The sequence below is a fragment of the Chelmon rostratus genome, chromosome 5 (genome assembly GCF_017976325.1).
Source record: "Chelmon rostratus isolate fCheRos1 chromosome 5, fCheRos1.pri, whole genome shotgun sequence".
NCBI lineage: Eukaryota > Metazoa > Chordata > Actinopteri > Chaetodontiformes > Chaetodontidae > Chelmon > Chelmon rostratus.
Genome location: NC_055662.1, coordinates 27,144,666 through 27,160,847, shown reverse-complemented (window position 1 = coordinate 27,160,847; position 16,182 = coordinate 27,144,666). Strand labels below are relative to the sequence as shown.

At 47.0% G+C, this 16,182-nt stretch overlaps 1 protein-coding gene across 1 annotated transcript; it reads left to right on the top strand.

Moving 5' to 3' along the window:
* The first annotated feature begins 2,871 nt into the window (after positions 1 to 2,871).
* Positions 2,872 to 14,599, top strand: lrrc75ba (leucine rich repeat containing 75Ba). The gene is made up of 4 exons (XM_041936998.1): positions 2,872 to 3,181; positions 5,854 to 5,982; positions 6,777 to 6,889; positions 12,842 to 14,599. Exons 1-4 carry the CDS (start codon positions 2,900 to 2,902, stop codon positions 13,446 to 13,448), a joined length of 1,131 nt encoding a protein of 376 aa, XP_041792932.1. The 5' UTR covers positions 2,872 to 2,899; the 3' UTR covers positions 13,449 to 14,599.
* Positions 14,600 to 16,182: the final 1,583 nt, after the last annotated feature.

Below are 16,182 nucleotides of genomic sequence, written 5' to 3'. Positions count from 1 at the left end.
GATGCTCCACAGACAGACAGGTGCTCCACAGACAGACAGACAGGCAGACGCTCCACAGACAGACAGACAGGTGCTCCACAGACAGACAGACAGACAGGCGCTCCACAGACAGACAGACAGGTGCTCCACAGACAGGCAGATGCTCCACAGACAGGCAGACAGACAGGTGCTCCACAGAGAGACAGACAGACAGACAGGCAGATGCTCCACAGACAGACAGACGCTCCACAGACAGACAGACAGACGCTCCACAGACAGACAGGCAGGCAGGCAGGCAGGCAGACAGACAGACACTCTTTTGTCTGTGCTGCTGTTCTCAGCTGTCCATTCAGCCTCTTCTCTGCAGTGACGTGTTTTTACATGTTTGGTGTTGATGGTGAAAGAAAAACAGATTCATGTCTTCATTGGTGGAATGTAACTAAGTACATTTACTCAAGTACTGGTTATTTACTTGAGTATTCCCACTTTTTGTTACTTTCTACTTCGACTCTACATTCTGGAGGCAGATATTGTAATTTTTAATCCACTACATTTATTTGATAATTAAAGTTACTACCAGTTATTTTGCAGATTCAGATTGTTGCTATGGAGATTGATACTCATCAGTATAAACTATATATAAGTAGCCTAATTAAAGGAGCCCCACCTTTACCTGCTGCAGCATTAATGAACACATTAACGCATCAGGATATTAATTATTCTGAAATGGGTCATTCTGTACTTTTGGAACTTTAATTATATTTTGTTGCTAATACTTCTGTACTTTTATGTGAGTGAACTTTGAATGAAGGACTTTTACTTGTAGCTGAGTATTTGTACACTGTCATGTTGCTACTTGTACTTCTGTCTCAGACGATTTCCGACTTTCTGCTTGTGGTCCTTGAAATGAAGGTGTTTGCACATGAGTTGTGAGCAGATCATTTATTTGCAGCTGTGTTTGGGGGGGCTTTTTGCCTTTATTTGATATTTGCTGGTCGAGATGTGACAGGAAATGATGGAGAGAGATGCAGCAAAGCTTCCTGACCTCAGCTGAGCTGCATCATTGCTGCTTCCTGCTGCGCTGTGTGATCTGTGCGCCATGTGGAGAAGCTGATTTTATTCCCACCGTTATTTCGGTATCTTACACACGTCTTAACCTGACACTTCATTGGTTTTGGAACATGTTGCCGAAGGACTGCAGCTGACAGTTAGCCAGCTGGCTAACATTAGCACATTTACAGATGATCCTGTGCTGTCCTTATAAATCAACAAAATGAGAAATCAACCAAAGAAGAATTCTTTATTTGTGTCATTAAAGAGGGACAATAATTTAGAAACCAAAGCAAACTTTAGAAAAAACATCTGGAAAAAACAGAAGTGTAATTTGTGTAGAGGCATATTTTTAAGACATGATGAAAACTGAGCGGATATTCTGACCTGCGTCACTTTTGTTTGTTCGTAACGCGGGTTTTCTGTTAAAAAGTTTAAATGTGAGGCTGAAGCAGAGACGACCCTGATGACATCATCAGGGTTCTTTTTTTTAATCAATATTTAGAAATCTCTCTCTGAAGCCACAGAGGACATTATTCACACTGAGGAGGTCTAATTATGATCTGGAAACAGTGTCCAGTCAGTGTTGTCTGTCAGCATCATGGAGCTTCAACATTTGACTCTCACAGTGCTGTAACAGCACTGACGGCACCTTCAGGGGCGGGAAAGTCACTTTTCTTTAGCCCATACTGTAAAGATGAGTTATTTCATCGGCGTTGCTCAGAGAGTCAAAGCTCTGGCAAATCAAATCAGCATCATGGGGATGATGGGTTCAATTAAGGATGCCAATTACAACTTGTAGGAAAATATGCAGCAGGCTGGTCCAGAGGGGAAAGAGTGCAGCCGGGGGGAATATTTATTAGAGAGCATCAATCATCGTGCTCCGCTCATTGAGGGTGAGCCAGAATCAAACCAGAAAATAAGGTCAAATCGGGATCACAGGCCTTAAAGCCGCGATGATGGGACTGCGAATAGAAACTCTGATTGATCCAATGTAATCTGAGAAAAGCGTCATGTCTGTTTGCAGAAGCTGCTGTGAAATATCTGAACTGAGAGCATCTCCTGTGTTCTGGATGCTTTAGGGCCCCTGGACCTAGAGACTGATGGATTTGACAGAAAGGCGGACTGGGACATGGATGTTCTTCAAAGGATGTAAGTGATGTAGTGGAGTTGTGATGTATGCAGACAGGATTTGACAGGTCATGCAATGACTGACTGCCTGTCAACAGAGGATCTCAGATTTGTGTTGGGCCAGTGGCATCAAAAAACTTTGTTCTGGAGGATAAATGTGGAGCCTCCTGCAGAATCACAGCCTCAAAGCTCAAAGCCAAACTGAACCTTCGTATATTTATTTATTCAGAGGATTTATCAGATTTATCAGATGTGCGTCGGTCGCCTGAGATTAAAAAACACTGACATCCTCTCTCTCATTGTCCCTCGTAGCTGCACGGAGGGGGTTTCAAGCCTGGGAGGCGAGACGCGCAGCAGGCACCAGATGCTGGGATTGGTCGGACGCTCCACGTTGCACAAACCTAAACAGCAGCGTAAAGCGGGGACGGCCGGAGGATGAAGCAGCCGGAGCATCCTCATCATCCGAGCCAGGCGCACGTAGCCCGCGTTGAGGGGAAAATCACAAAGGCAACGTGTGACGGGCGCACGAGAGGACGGTGATAGATTAGACTGTGGACGGAGATTGTTTGGGTCTGCAGCGGATCCTCAGTCTGCTCACAGCCAGGCAGCAGCGCAGCGCCAGACAGCACGGCGCTGTTTTCCACCAGCCGCTGGCAGACGAGCTCGGCTGATCATGTGTTTGTCCTCTTGGTTCATCGTCTGAACTGCAACACGGACGCATCTGTAGACAAATAATACCATGGGCTCCAGACTGAGCAGGCAGAGCAGCCTGGACAATGAGAATTTCTCCAAAAAGCGACGCAAGCTGGTAGACAGCAGCGGGGAGAGCGACAGGGGCAGTCGGGGCGGCGGAGACTTTCTGTTCGCGCTGATGCTGAAATCAGACAAACTGCCAGGGATGCTGCGCAGGACCAACCACAGCCCGTACATGAGGCGGGTGGCGTGGATCAAAGAGATCCAGAAGCTGCTCCGCGACCGCAGGATCGAGCAGGCGACCGACGTGCTCAAATTACTGAGGAAGGTGAGTAAGCTGCACACAGCTCGGCCTGAGCTCGGGGGGAGTCCGACCGGTGCACGAACAGCATGAGCTCTGCTGCTTTGATGCTCCTACAGCCACGCGCCCTCTAAACACCCCAGAGCAACAGATGGAGAGCAAGCAGGAGCTGTGCGAGTGTGTGACTGCAGGTGGATGTGTCCAGCAGCGCCACAGGTGCCTGAACCTCCTCCTGCAGGCTCTGCTCTGCAGCCCTGACCCTGACCTCTGACCCCGCTCCCCGTTCTGCACGCACGGCCTCTCTTCCTCCAGGAGCGCTTGTTGTTGTAGAAAGTAGGCCACTGGCGGAGCGTCCTACCTGTGACACATAGTGTCAGTGGCGGAGTCAGCGCGTGACTCACCGCAGCTCGCGCGCGCTGAGGGTGAACGTGCTCTGAAGAGGGCATGCTCAGACTGCGCGCCATGGGTCACTGCTTTATCCCACATTTCACAGTGTTTGGAAGAGATGTGGACATTTCCACTAACAGATCCAGCATCTGTGGCCTGAGTCTCACCTCTCCTCAGGCTGCTCTAACGCTCCCATCACAGTGACCTGCCCCCCCCCCATCCCTCTCCACTCCTAATGTCTGTCTCTCTAATGGCCTGTGCTCCAGCAGCAGTAAGCCCTGGAGTCCTGTGTTCCACAATACAAAATATTATTCTTCTCCAAAAGGTTTTATGGAGCTTCACCCGAGAGCGGAGGTCACAGAAATGAAAATCTGGACTGCTGTTTGTCTTCTTCATGCAGTGTTGTGCACGTTGCTCGAGTCATTTGAAAACCTTGTTGTTTCTGGTGATTTTCAGGGAAGGATTATTCATTTTTCTATGAGTAGGGATTTTTTTTTTTGTCCTTTTTGGCTGATGAAAATCTCTAAAATCCTCTGGATCATATTGTGAAGGCATCGAGCCAGAAATAGAGTTTTTATTGTTTTAAAAGGCTTTTGTTGCAGTATGTTTGATGCAGTCCTCACTCAGCTGTGACAGCAGCTACCAGCAGGTGATGTAGTCGTGACCCAGAATGTGTTGCACAAAGTCAGATGACGGGTTTGTTGTCAAAGCCAAAGGATGAGCAGCATTAAAACATGTGTAAAAGGGTGAAAGGTGCGTCGAAGATGTGACAACAGCCTGGGTGATCTCATTTGTTTGCTCGCCCTCAGGCCCTCCTCTGTCTTTTAGCTGTCGGCCAATCCGGCGTTAATTACTCTGAAGCCTCCACACAGGAGAGAGTGGAACCTCCTTAATCAAGCCGAGGAGATAAACTGGGCGGCCCGGGCTCCATGACAGCCTCATCGCAGGGGACCCGGGCTCGCTTCCTCTAAATGAGCTCCACTTTTATTAAATAAGCTTTACTTTATCTCCACTCGCTGCGTTGCGAGCAGGCAGATGTCTGAGAGATTCAGTTCTGTGAATTTAAAAGGAGCTCGTGGCAGACTTAAATGATGTGTAACAGTGAGCTCTGCTCCACGTATGAAAAAGATCTGAGCCGTGCTGCAGATATGGGGAGGATGCATGTGACAGTTGACGGCGTCTAAACTCAGACGGGAGATATTTTTACACCTGGTTTCTCAGAAGGGCAGAAGCAGCCTCTCTGCCGCCTCGGGTTCAGCCTGTGTTTACCGTTGCCCTTGTTAAAAGAGGAGCCGGTAATGTGGAGCTGCCTGCCTCCCACTCAAACTGTCTATTACAATCAATGCCCATTGTGTTGCAGAGAAAAATGTGTGCAGGTGTGTGCGTCCTGTATGTACGTGTCTCAAAGGTTTGCTCTCTCATTAAGGTTTTATGGGCTGTGCGAGTGCTTGTCATGGCACTTTGCCTCATTAGGACCTTCAGGATGGACATGTTGATGAAGGCAGATTGTACAGTTGGCTTCACACAGCTGCACTGCTGACTGCTCGCCTCGTCACATTCAAAAGGTCATCTGAAACGTGCTGTTTTTAGCGGGTTTGGTTTATTTTTGCTGCAGACCTCTTTGGATTCGTCATGTTTGCGAGGAAACCTGCCATGACAGCTGTCAGTTCTCACCTCTTTGCAGACGCAAACAAACTTTTAAATCGCATTTGCCGGAAATCTCACATTTAAAAGTGCCGCTGTTGTGTTTTCGTGAGGTGAAGGGACAGATGCGAACACAGCCAGGGGATAAAATGGCGTTTTTTCTGGAGGGTTTTGAAAAATAGGATGTTAGAATATTCTCATCAAACAGTGGAGCATCCACAGTCCTTAAAGTACAGAAAAATGACCGTAACAAATAACCACAAGTGCATCTACAAGGTTTTCCCATCAGATCACATTTGGGCCGGGAGTTGTCCGTGGGAACAGTATGTGCTGTGGCATGATGGGATGTGCACTGTGGCTCGGTGCCATGGAGGTGTGATTATATATGCCAAAGCACAGTGTTCCCAGTGACTCCCTCTAGACCTCGCTCTCCTACTGTAGATGAAACGGCTGCCGTCTCCTTTAATGAATATTTCAAACAAAACACTTCTTTTATCTTTCCATCTCCAGCCACATTGCCCCTGACACCGAGGAGCCCAGCTTCCACCACTAATGCTTTTCTTCTCAGGTCCACAGTCACACTGTTTGATGCTTGATCGTAACGACTGCAGGATGTTTTTACAGTTTCACGTTGCTGTGATTGTGACGCCTCTCGTCTGCTTTGCCAGGATCTCGGTTTGGAAGGCACCTCGCTCAACGACATCTTGTACAAAAACGCAGCCTTCCTGAACCTGGTGGACCCGATCTCACACGAGCTGCTGCTCAGCCTGGCTCGAGAGATGCAGTGTCCCAAGAAGGTCAGCTCGCTTTGTTTCTCCTCTCCGTTTCCCTCAAAGATCGAGCTGCATGTTGGTGTTCCGCAAAAGACGGCGCTCGCCTGAAAATGCTCCCCTGATGGTTTCCCTTTGTTAAGCGATGAGTCCTCCAGATCAATGAAAACCCAGTCTGAGGGTGTTATCGATTCACAGACGGATGGTTGAAAGAAATTCTGCACGATGCTCACGAGCAGCTAGAAATAGGAATAGCTGTATTTGGTATTTGTTGTTCTTTAATTTTCTCCCTGCTGTTTGTTGAATTTATAGAACTCCAGACTGTCTTCAGATCTAATAACTGGCAAATCAAATTAAAAAGGCAGTATTTTGTGGACAGAAAGAAACCGTCTCAGCCTCCAACAGTGAATATTGAATTATTTTGATGTAGGCAGTGACCACCAGCAGCCACAGCATGGTTAATGAACTGCCAGTGTTTACCAGCGGCTGTGCTGAATCTCACCTCTCTTGTGTACTTCCTGTGTTTTCCCACTGATGCACGCTGCATGTGATTAGATTTTCCTGCTCCAGCAAGGCAGCGAAATTGTGTTTTGTTCAGGAGTAGCTTAAGGCGTCCAGAATAATAACAAACCATTTTCATTCTGATCGTGTGAAGCATCTCACGGTTGCAGGTCGAGCAGGAAGCTTTGCAGGATTTAAAGCCTCGATGGTGTGAAATAAAGATGTTTCCTCTTGCTCACACAAGCAGAAAACCTCATATTAAAAAGCTGTGAGTCTCTTTGTTCTGCCGTCACCAACACTCGTTCTGCTCTCGTCTACAGGATGCAGACACCATAAAGTCTTCAGATAAGATTTGCAGACAGCTGATCTACCACCTGACCCCGCACTCCAAGTGGCTGAGGCAGAGCATGTCCAGACGGAAATCCCAGGCCTGGTAAGCCCCCCTGTCCAGACATCCAGTCTGTAATAAATCTGAGCGAGCAGGCCGGGCTCCATGTCGAGCTGGAGAGATTTCCATCTTTGTAGCTGACATTGAAGTAGGACAGAGCTGGCCACAGGCTGACCTGACGGGAACGCCATGGTTACCACAGCTGTCAATCATCACTCGTTTTAAGTGCGGCGTTGCTCCTGGCTTTTCTGTCTTTGAAAGTGGCGCGGCAACAAATTTGTCCATCTGTTTGCTGAAGACGGTTTTGTTCAAATGCAATTACACTCGTCTCGATGGAAGAGTGAATTGATTTTGATGTGCAGGCGATGAGTAGAGGACTAGCTCGGTCTTTCGTGTGGCTAGGTGCTGCTCGGTGATCCCGTTCACCAGCTGGACCACGCGATCGGGATTCTTTCTCGTCTAATTGCTTCTGCAGCTGGCGAGTTGCTGCAAATAATGCATTGGTTTTCTGAGGGTGAAAATGATGTGAGGGACAAAGCGAACACAACGAGACGAGGCAGGTTCATTAGGTGTCAGCTCGCAGAATCAGAGGAAAGTGAGGACATATTCTCAGGGATTGGGCTGGATCAGACGCCTCACTGTGGACGTTTAGTTCAGCCCAGAAGAGGAAAGACAGGATTTAACTGACACTGACAGCATCTCTGCAAATGTGCAGATACAAACGAAAGCTAAACTCCTAGCTGAAGGGGCTGTTCTTTTTTTTCTTTTTTTTTTTTACTTAGTCATGTTGTTGGCTTCATAAACCTGCAGAGAGAGAGACGGTCTGACACTGGCTGAGACAGCAGGAGCAACATGAATCATTAAAACAAAAATCCACCCTAAAACAGAATATTAACACAGAGAAGATGCTGTGAGCTCCGACGGCTTCGCCTGCCGTCGTGTTCGAGAACAAATACCTGTCAAAGGTAGAAAGAGACGACCGAGGCCAGTCTGATTCATCTCACAAACTCCATGTCTGCACAGACTGTTTCTGCTTTTATAAAAGCAGCAATGTGATATTTTCAGTTCTGACACAGTCACATTCTCTGAGTGCACATTTATTGTTGTACAGAGGGCAGCTCAGCCCTGCTGGTGGTGGATCCTATTGTCGTCTGTTCCTGCAGAGTTATTTGTGTTTAAAGGAACAGTTCAACATTTTAGGAAACAGATTTATTCGCTTTCTTGTCAAAAGAAGATCAACATGACTCCAGTGTCTGCACAGGAAATATGAGACTACAGCTAGCAGCAGACAGTTAGCGTAGCTTAGCATTAATATTGAAGACAGGGAGAATCAGCTGGCCTGGCTTTGTGCAAAGGGAATAAAATGTGCCTGCCACCATAAGCAAAGTGTAAAGAGTTCAGTCGTGTGCTGGCCTTGATGTTGTGAAACAAACAAGATGAACGCATGAACAGCTTTAGAGGTGCTGGTAGGCAGATTTCCTGTTTCTATATAAGATAAGATAAGATAAGATACACTTTATTAATCCACAGCTGGGGAAATTCGGGTGTTACAGCAGCAGGTAATGGTGGTTGGAAAAAATAGCAACAGAGATAGAGAAATACAAAATAAAAGCTGACTACATATATGTACAATTATACAAAGTGTTTATGTCAGAAAAAAGTATGTAAAAAAATCTATTTATAAATAATATATATGTTACTGCAAAGAACTGTGAGAAAAAATACCATAAAAATATACTGCCACGACAGACTATACACAGATTGCACATGGAATGGATAAAGTGACTGCAGCATTAATGCTATTGCACTGACATAAATATGTTTATGTCACAGTATCATGTACAGTACTCGATGAGAGTGGAAAGAGCAGTATTGCAAGGTACTGGCTGTATGATAGATCACACATCACTGTAAAAAAACGTCTGAGTGTGGAAAACAGTGCTACGTTAAGATGGAGTTGAACTCTGACAGCTGTTGGGATGAAGGACCTGCGGTAGCGTTCCTTCTTACAGGGTGGATGCAGCAGTCTGTTAATAAAAGAGCTGCTGAGGGCCCCCACAGTGTCATGCAGGGGGTGGGAGGGGTTGTCCATGATGGATGTCAGCTTGGCTAACATCCTCCTCTCACCTATAACCCTAGACAAAGCCAGGCTAGCTGTTCCTCCTGTATGCACTCTTTATGCTAAGCTAAGCTAACCATCTCCTAGCTGTAGCTTCATACTCGGCGCACAGACATGAGAGCGATATCAACCTTCTCATTTAACCCTGATTACTTCCTAAATGTTGAACTACTCCTTCATCATTAACGCTGACACTGAACGGCGTGTATTGGATGTGTTTTTAAGGTGGACTTTACTTCCCTTTGACTTCCATCTTTGCTGAGCTGCAGGCAAACTGCCCTCATCTGTGCAAAAATGCAACAATCTCGTTCTGTGAGGTTTCTCTGTCCTCGGAGGAAACAGAAAGAGCTCAGTCCGTTCTAATGCCACCGGATTGTTCATCCCTTCATTATCCAGCATTAGCACTGCACACCGCTCGCTCTAAATACCGTGCACACATTTCTGACTGAAATGCCACACTGAATTAAAGTCTGAATCTCACTAATCCTGTTAATCTAACTACTTTATTTGGGTTGTGCTAGAGATGTTTTTTTTCCTTCTTTTTTCACATTAAATGAAAGAGCTCGTCGGTAAGCAGTGACCCAGAAACGCTGCCGAGGCGCCCCCACCTTCAGGGTGATCGCATGCGAGCGTGAACTCATCAACGCTTTTGACCTTTTTTCTCTCCGGTTTTCACGCCGCCGTCTTCCTGTGCCATTAGCCTCATCTGATGTCCTGATTACCTTCTTCTTTGTCACCTGAGTGCTCGCCAACAGAATGACCAAGACGACCCTTTTAGCTTCCACTTATCTGCTGTTTTTCATCTATTCTCGTCTCCACTACTGAGCGTTATGTCGTGCGCTGTGGCACATCGTGCACATGAACGCTCCCTCAGAGGCCCATCGCTCATTTTTACCGATTGCATCAGCTTCAGCCAGCAGAATAAGATGCTCAGAGGAGCTCAGATCAGCTGCTCGGGTCCAGGTTTTGGACCCGAGCTGTGAGGTTGATCCCCTGCACCATGAAGGCCAATGAAGGCCAATGCAGAGGCGTGTGTGTGTGTGTGTGTGTGTGTGCAGCCATCAGGGGGTTGAAATGAAATGAATAATAGAGCAAAGCTTCGCCATAAATGAGTGTGCAGAAAAACCGAACGCTGCGACAGGAGCAGCGAGGAGCAGATGAAGGCTGGAAAATATTAAAGTTAAATAAAATGACAGCTCTTATTATCCACCCACTTGTTAAAATGTTTCAAAAGATTCTTTTCTTATTTCTGTTAAACAACATTGTGCCTCTTTTCCGCTGTCACCGGCGAATGTCGATGATCATAAATAAAACGTGTGGTTTGACTCCTGGAGACCGATGAGCCACACATGGAGACGCACTCTGCACCTTAAGCCTTTACGGGGGGATTCTTAATAGTCGGCTTCGCTTTACAATGTAAGTTTAATTGATGGCTTAATCGTGTAGCAGATATTTCTTCGATTACTTGATCGTGCAGATGGACGAGCGTCCAGCATTAATGCTGTTTGTGTTGTTCCAGGCTTCAGCTCAGCAGTGAGTGTGTGCACATGTGATATTCAGGCACACCACGCCTTAATCGCCTGCCTGTAAACTCGTTTTCTCATTAAAGCTGAACCTTTTGCCAGCGTTCTTACTTATCAGTGACACTGATCAGATTAATCTGGAGGACGGATGAAAGGGGCTCCCGGAGAGGACGCCTCAGACATCCACTTTTTGTTCGCCCTGAGCTCTAGAGGACGAGTCTCTCTGAAAAAGACAGACAAAGAAGGAGTTGTGTGATGGAAACCTATTCACACCTGCAGGGGCGCCTCCGCCAGGCTGCTGCCATTAGGACTTTTGTACCTCTGGAGAGGATGAGGTTTCTGTCATATAAAAAGCCAGACAATAGAGGAGGAGGAGGAGGAGGGTGGCTCACTTTGATAAAGATACAGCAGCCTCATTGACAGATGTCTTTATCACAGATTTTCTGCTCAACAGCTGATTAAATTCTCTTTTCAGCTAGCTTGGCTTTAGGAGTTGGCTTTATGCTCCCTTTTTGTCTCTTTCAATTAACACAAATGCTCTAAAGCGAGACGTTCCCGCTCATCGGCCCGTCACCTGCTTCTGAGCTGAGCTGTACGTGCTGCTCAGGGCACATCCGTCTTCAATGCGACCAAAAAACACTCGCAGGCATCACAGGTGACAGGTGCTGCAGTGGGTGTCACAGTAAGTCAGCGGGCGCCGGAGGACGCCGTAATTCACCCTGACACTGAATCAGCGTTACAGGCCACTTCAACAGCAGCTCAGGTTAAACGCACCACATCCTTGTGGGCGCCGCTAAATGGGACTGACTGCAAACAAAAGGCCACAGGAGTGTTTGAATAATGCACAAATGTTTTCAGCTACGATGTAGAGTTATATCGAAAGTATCAGAGTTTCACTCGGCCTCAAATCGCTCGTGTTACACAATCTCCTGAAAGGGCTTTAAGCCTGTCAGAGGTTTGTGCTGTGAGTCTGATATCCTGCACAGAATACTCCCACATTAAGCTTCCCTCAGAAAGGCGTCATGAACGTGTCAAACGCAGTAGATGGAAGCGGCAGCGTGCTCCTCAGCCACGCTTTCACCGGCCTCTAAATGTTTACACCGATAAACAACACTGATGCACGAGTCAGGGTGGTGAAGTCCTACTTCTGAAGTTACAGGAAGTTTATCTGATCCGTTGGTGGATCACCCACTGATGAGCCGTTCATCAGATCATCAGATTCGTATATTTAATATCTCATGAATTAATTAATCAATCACATACGTTTCCAGAAACGTTCCACTGATTAAAAGCTTCGGTTTAACTGGATTCCAGCTAAAGTTAATGTGGCTTAACGAGCCTTAATTGGTGATACGGGAGGTTTACCAATGACATGAAGCCCCAGTGACACCATCATTTGTTAATGTGAGCAGCAGGACTTCATTCATTCATCATCATCACCACTCATCCATTTATGAAGCATGTACTCTTATTTACAGTTACTCAAGTACTGCAGTTTACCTGAGTTTTTCCATTTTCTGCTACTTTGTACTTCTGCTCCTCAACACTCTGGAGGCAATTATTGACCTTTTGATAACTTCCTAGATGCTAAATATAAATAAACTTAATTATGATGTATTATTACAGATTATTTATTTTTATTTATTATTGAACACGTTAATGCATCAATCATGATAATCCAGTAATATATATATAAATACACACTGAAATGTGGCATTCTGCACGTATACTTTTGGTCCTTTAAGTTTATTTTGATGCTAAAACTTTTGCACTTAAACAACAGATCTGACGACTTCTTCCACCACTGCAGACAATCACACACTTCAGTGCTGAAAACGTTTAGCGTGCTGATCTGCTGGATCTGATCCACACAAAAAACGAATCTTTGTTTTTACCAAATTTCACCCAAATCTGTCATCTGAGGCTTTGAAGCACTTTGCGAACTCGACTTAAAGATTTGTCTCTTTTCTTTCCCGTCCTCTAAATATAGCGGCCGAGTCGCCTGCTCAGGTCTTATCTTTTTCTGCGCCACATCACGGCTGATCTGTTAAGTGGTAAAGTGTGGGGGCTCGGCGCTGTAAGGAGTGCTGCCCTCCCGGCTGTCACAGCTTTAAGCTCGAGCTGCTGGCTCGCTCGGATGTTTTGGCTCCTCTGTTTACACGAGTAAATCCCCATGCTGGAGTCTCTGTGTCAGCCTTCCGCTCCACGCCGGCCTGGCCGCCCCCTCCTTTATACAGCACAGGAAACACAACATAAAACCAGGGCCTTGTTCCCAAGTCGCAGATAGGGAACCGTTCATTCATCCTTTCACCCTCCATTTAAAAACTAAATGATCCGCCTCTGTTCTGTTCGCAGTCTGAAGACGACCCTGCAGAAGAAGCTGTCCAGCGACTCGGTCGACCTGTCCGGCATCCCTCTGTCCACGCGCGACGTCCGAGAGGTCGCTTTCTACCTCCAAAACAACAGAGACAGCGTGGTGGCCGTAGACATCAGCTTCACCGAACTCCAGGACGAGAACCTGAGGATCCTCCTGCCTCTCCTGGCCTCGCTGCCCAAGCTCAGCACCCTGGCTCTCAACGGTAACCGCCTCACCCTGGCTATTCTCAAAGACCTCACCGAGATGCTCAAAGACCCCAAGATGTTCTCCAGCCTGGCCTGGATCGACCTGGGCAACAACGTGGATATTTTCACCATGCCTCAGCCGCTGCTCGTCGCTTTGCGTCGGCGCTGCAGCCTGAAGAGCAGTTTACCCACCATCTACGAGTACACGGAGGGCCAGCCCTACTGCTACCACCTGGAGACCTCCATCGAGGAGCCCAGCCACTACGAGGAGGAAGAGGAGGACGAGGACGAGGCGGAGGACGACGAGGAAGAGGTGGGGAACAAATTCGAGCTGGAGCCGTGGGCTCTGGGGGAGAAGCAGCTGTCCAAAGACTTCACCCTGCACTACTGCGAGAGGTGATGGGGCCTTTTCTCGCCGAGGCTCTTTCAGCTGTGGTTGAAACGTCGTCCCACAGCACTCCGTTACTTCCTTCGCCCTTTCGCCCTCATGCCACGAGCCTGGTCACCCTTCGAGGCTCGGGGGAGACCGATGCCCACATTGTGAACTTCTCGTCCCGACACGGCTACCAAGCTATTCCTAACCATCTCTGAGTTAACCCACACAAGATGACAGCGAGGCGACGCGGCGGTGGACTTACTGTGTTGGTGGATGGTGCTCTTGGGAACAAGGTGCGGTTTCATTGGAGGGGGGCTGGAAGAGTTAATGAACTGGTGCTCGCTCGCTCTCTCTCTCGCTCTCTCTCTCTCGCTCTCTCTCTCTCTCTCTGATAGTGGCAGCTGAAGAGCCAATCCCAAGGAGATTCAGATCAGTTGGTTGGATGGAGGAGCAGCATCCCGGCGGTAGCTGAAGAGGAACTGGAGTTCGTTTGGAAACAGGGGGTCCCTGTGGGTTCTCTACCAGGACTGAGACTATCTCTGGCAGGCAGGGCCTAGCTCCACATTGTGTGTTCTCTGTTAATCTCTCAACAAAAGCTATGACACAAGTTCAACAGACTATACAGCCGACGACCCGTCACGTGACGCCGGCAAAACTGCTAGGTCAAGACTTTTTGCGTTTTCCCCCCCTTTCCAAATGTCCACTTGTGAATACCCACGCAGCCCTTGTGTAGATGTAAATGAGGACACAAAACATGGCTCTGTTGTGTTTCCACGGGCTATTTTTGTGCACTTTTGGTGAACAAAGCAATCTTAGAAGACAACAGGTAGGACTCAACAATGGAGAGCTGTCACTGATTGTTTTGTACTTGTCTAAATGCTGGTATTCACCTCTTTGTAATGACTGAGCTGTTGTAGTCATCACCACAGCATTTCACTGCAGTCTGAGCAGCGTCCTCCTGCCGTGTGTCTCCACACATGTGTTGTCTTTCCACTCACTGTGTTTGCTATGAGACACAGCCATGACTGTTATCTCTGTCTGCTGTAGCATATGATGATGATGATGATGATGAAGACGTTAGACTGACACTGCAGTGCACTTTAAAGGGATTATTTGTTGTAATGTTTCAGTTTCTCTGCAGCTCTGTGTGTTTATTTACAGATCTGAAGCTGAACGCGAACCTCTTTTACCTCTTTAAGGTGAAACGACTGTCAGAAGGATCGCTGAACACAACGTACCTGCATTACCTGATATACAATAAATGTTTAAGTGTGTGTTAAATGTGTTTGTGACAGTAAAATGTCTGATTATTGCTGTATTTGTTATTGTTTCGGTGTTTCGTCTTTTGTCAATAATTATAATAATGACTGTGATGACTATGAAACTAATTGCAGTGACCTCCTGCTGTTCGTCTGAGCAGTTAACAAAAAGGGACGCGGCCCGTGGGGTGAAGCAGAAAATAGTTCAGTCGATGTAAACTAGACTTTAGCGAACACCTTTATGTCAGATGTTAAATGTGGGCGAAGGAGAGCACTGTCCACTGGCTTCGTAGTTTGTTTTGTGTGTCGACGTCAGACTCTTCCCTGTAGCCTGTGTGTTCTTGTCTCATGCCAAACACTGACCGCCAATAAAAGACCCGAACCAAGCCGAGCAGTCGTGTTTTATTTGGAAGAACTGAGCGAGTGCGCTGAAGGGATGCAGAATCTGGGTCACGAGCAGAAACACAGATTGATTTATGCAGATTAGTCTGCACACGGGCCAGTAAAAGCAGTCCTCTCAGACCGGGCGGTTTGGGATCAGGTGCTGGAGCGCTGCACTGGTTTCTGATCATCTGTGCCGCCGTGCGCTATCAGGGAAACGCTGCCCCCGTTTGCCAGGGGGGAGGCAGGGTGGTCGTCCCGCGAGGCCCTACCCATGATCCTCTCCTGGCAACTTTTTGTTCCCGCTGCCAGACATGGAAATGTGGCATTTGCAACAGGTGGCTCCTATAAGGTCAGGGCACAGTGTGACTGTCACACCCCCTGAGGTCCAAATACCATGTGACAGGGCAACGCAGCCCACCCCAGAAACCACCAGGATCTTGTTATCTGACCTTTTCCCTGTGGTTGATTCATTTCCTGCATTTAGAGTCAAATAACCAAACAAATCCATTTTTCTTGTGCTTCCCTGCGTGAGCTGAAAACGCTCGCCGTGCAGGCCTTCAAGCAGAGACCTGAAGTGCATCACATCTCTCCACAAACTTTCTCTCTCCTGTTTGTATGAGTCACTGTTTGATCTGATTATCTCACTCCAGCTGCTGCATGCTCCAGCACAAAAATGAAAAATAATTTATGAAAAACAGGGCAGAGAAGTCGCACAGACTGTTCAGAGTGTGGCTCAGATGAATGGATTCACTGAGCGGATTCAACAGCAGTGAGCACTGACCCGCATCCGAAAACTGCTCTGGACTCACCGTCACTGGACGTTTGTCACAGATTAGAACCAGGATTCATTATTTTTGTCCAACTCTACTTTACTCTGGTGTATTAAGAATATAACTGAAGTATAGAAGAATCATTACAAGTACACCTTTACTGTTTGTGGTTCATTTAAAGTATGTTTGACAGATACTACTTTGAGGTAGACGTCAGTAATTTCTACTTAAATGTATTAAAACAAAAATAAAAATTCTGCAATACTTAAAATGGTATTTCAGAGTACTTATAAAAAGTGTACTTTATTGTAAACGTATTATAAATTGTACCAAAGTGCACTTTTA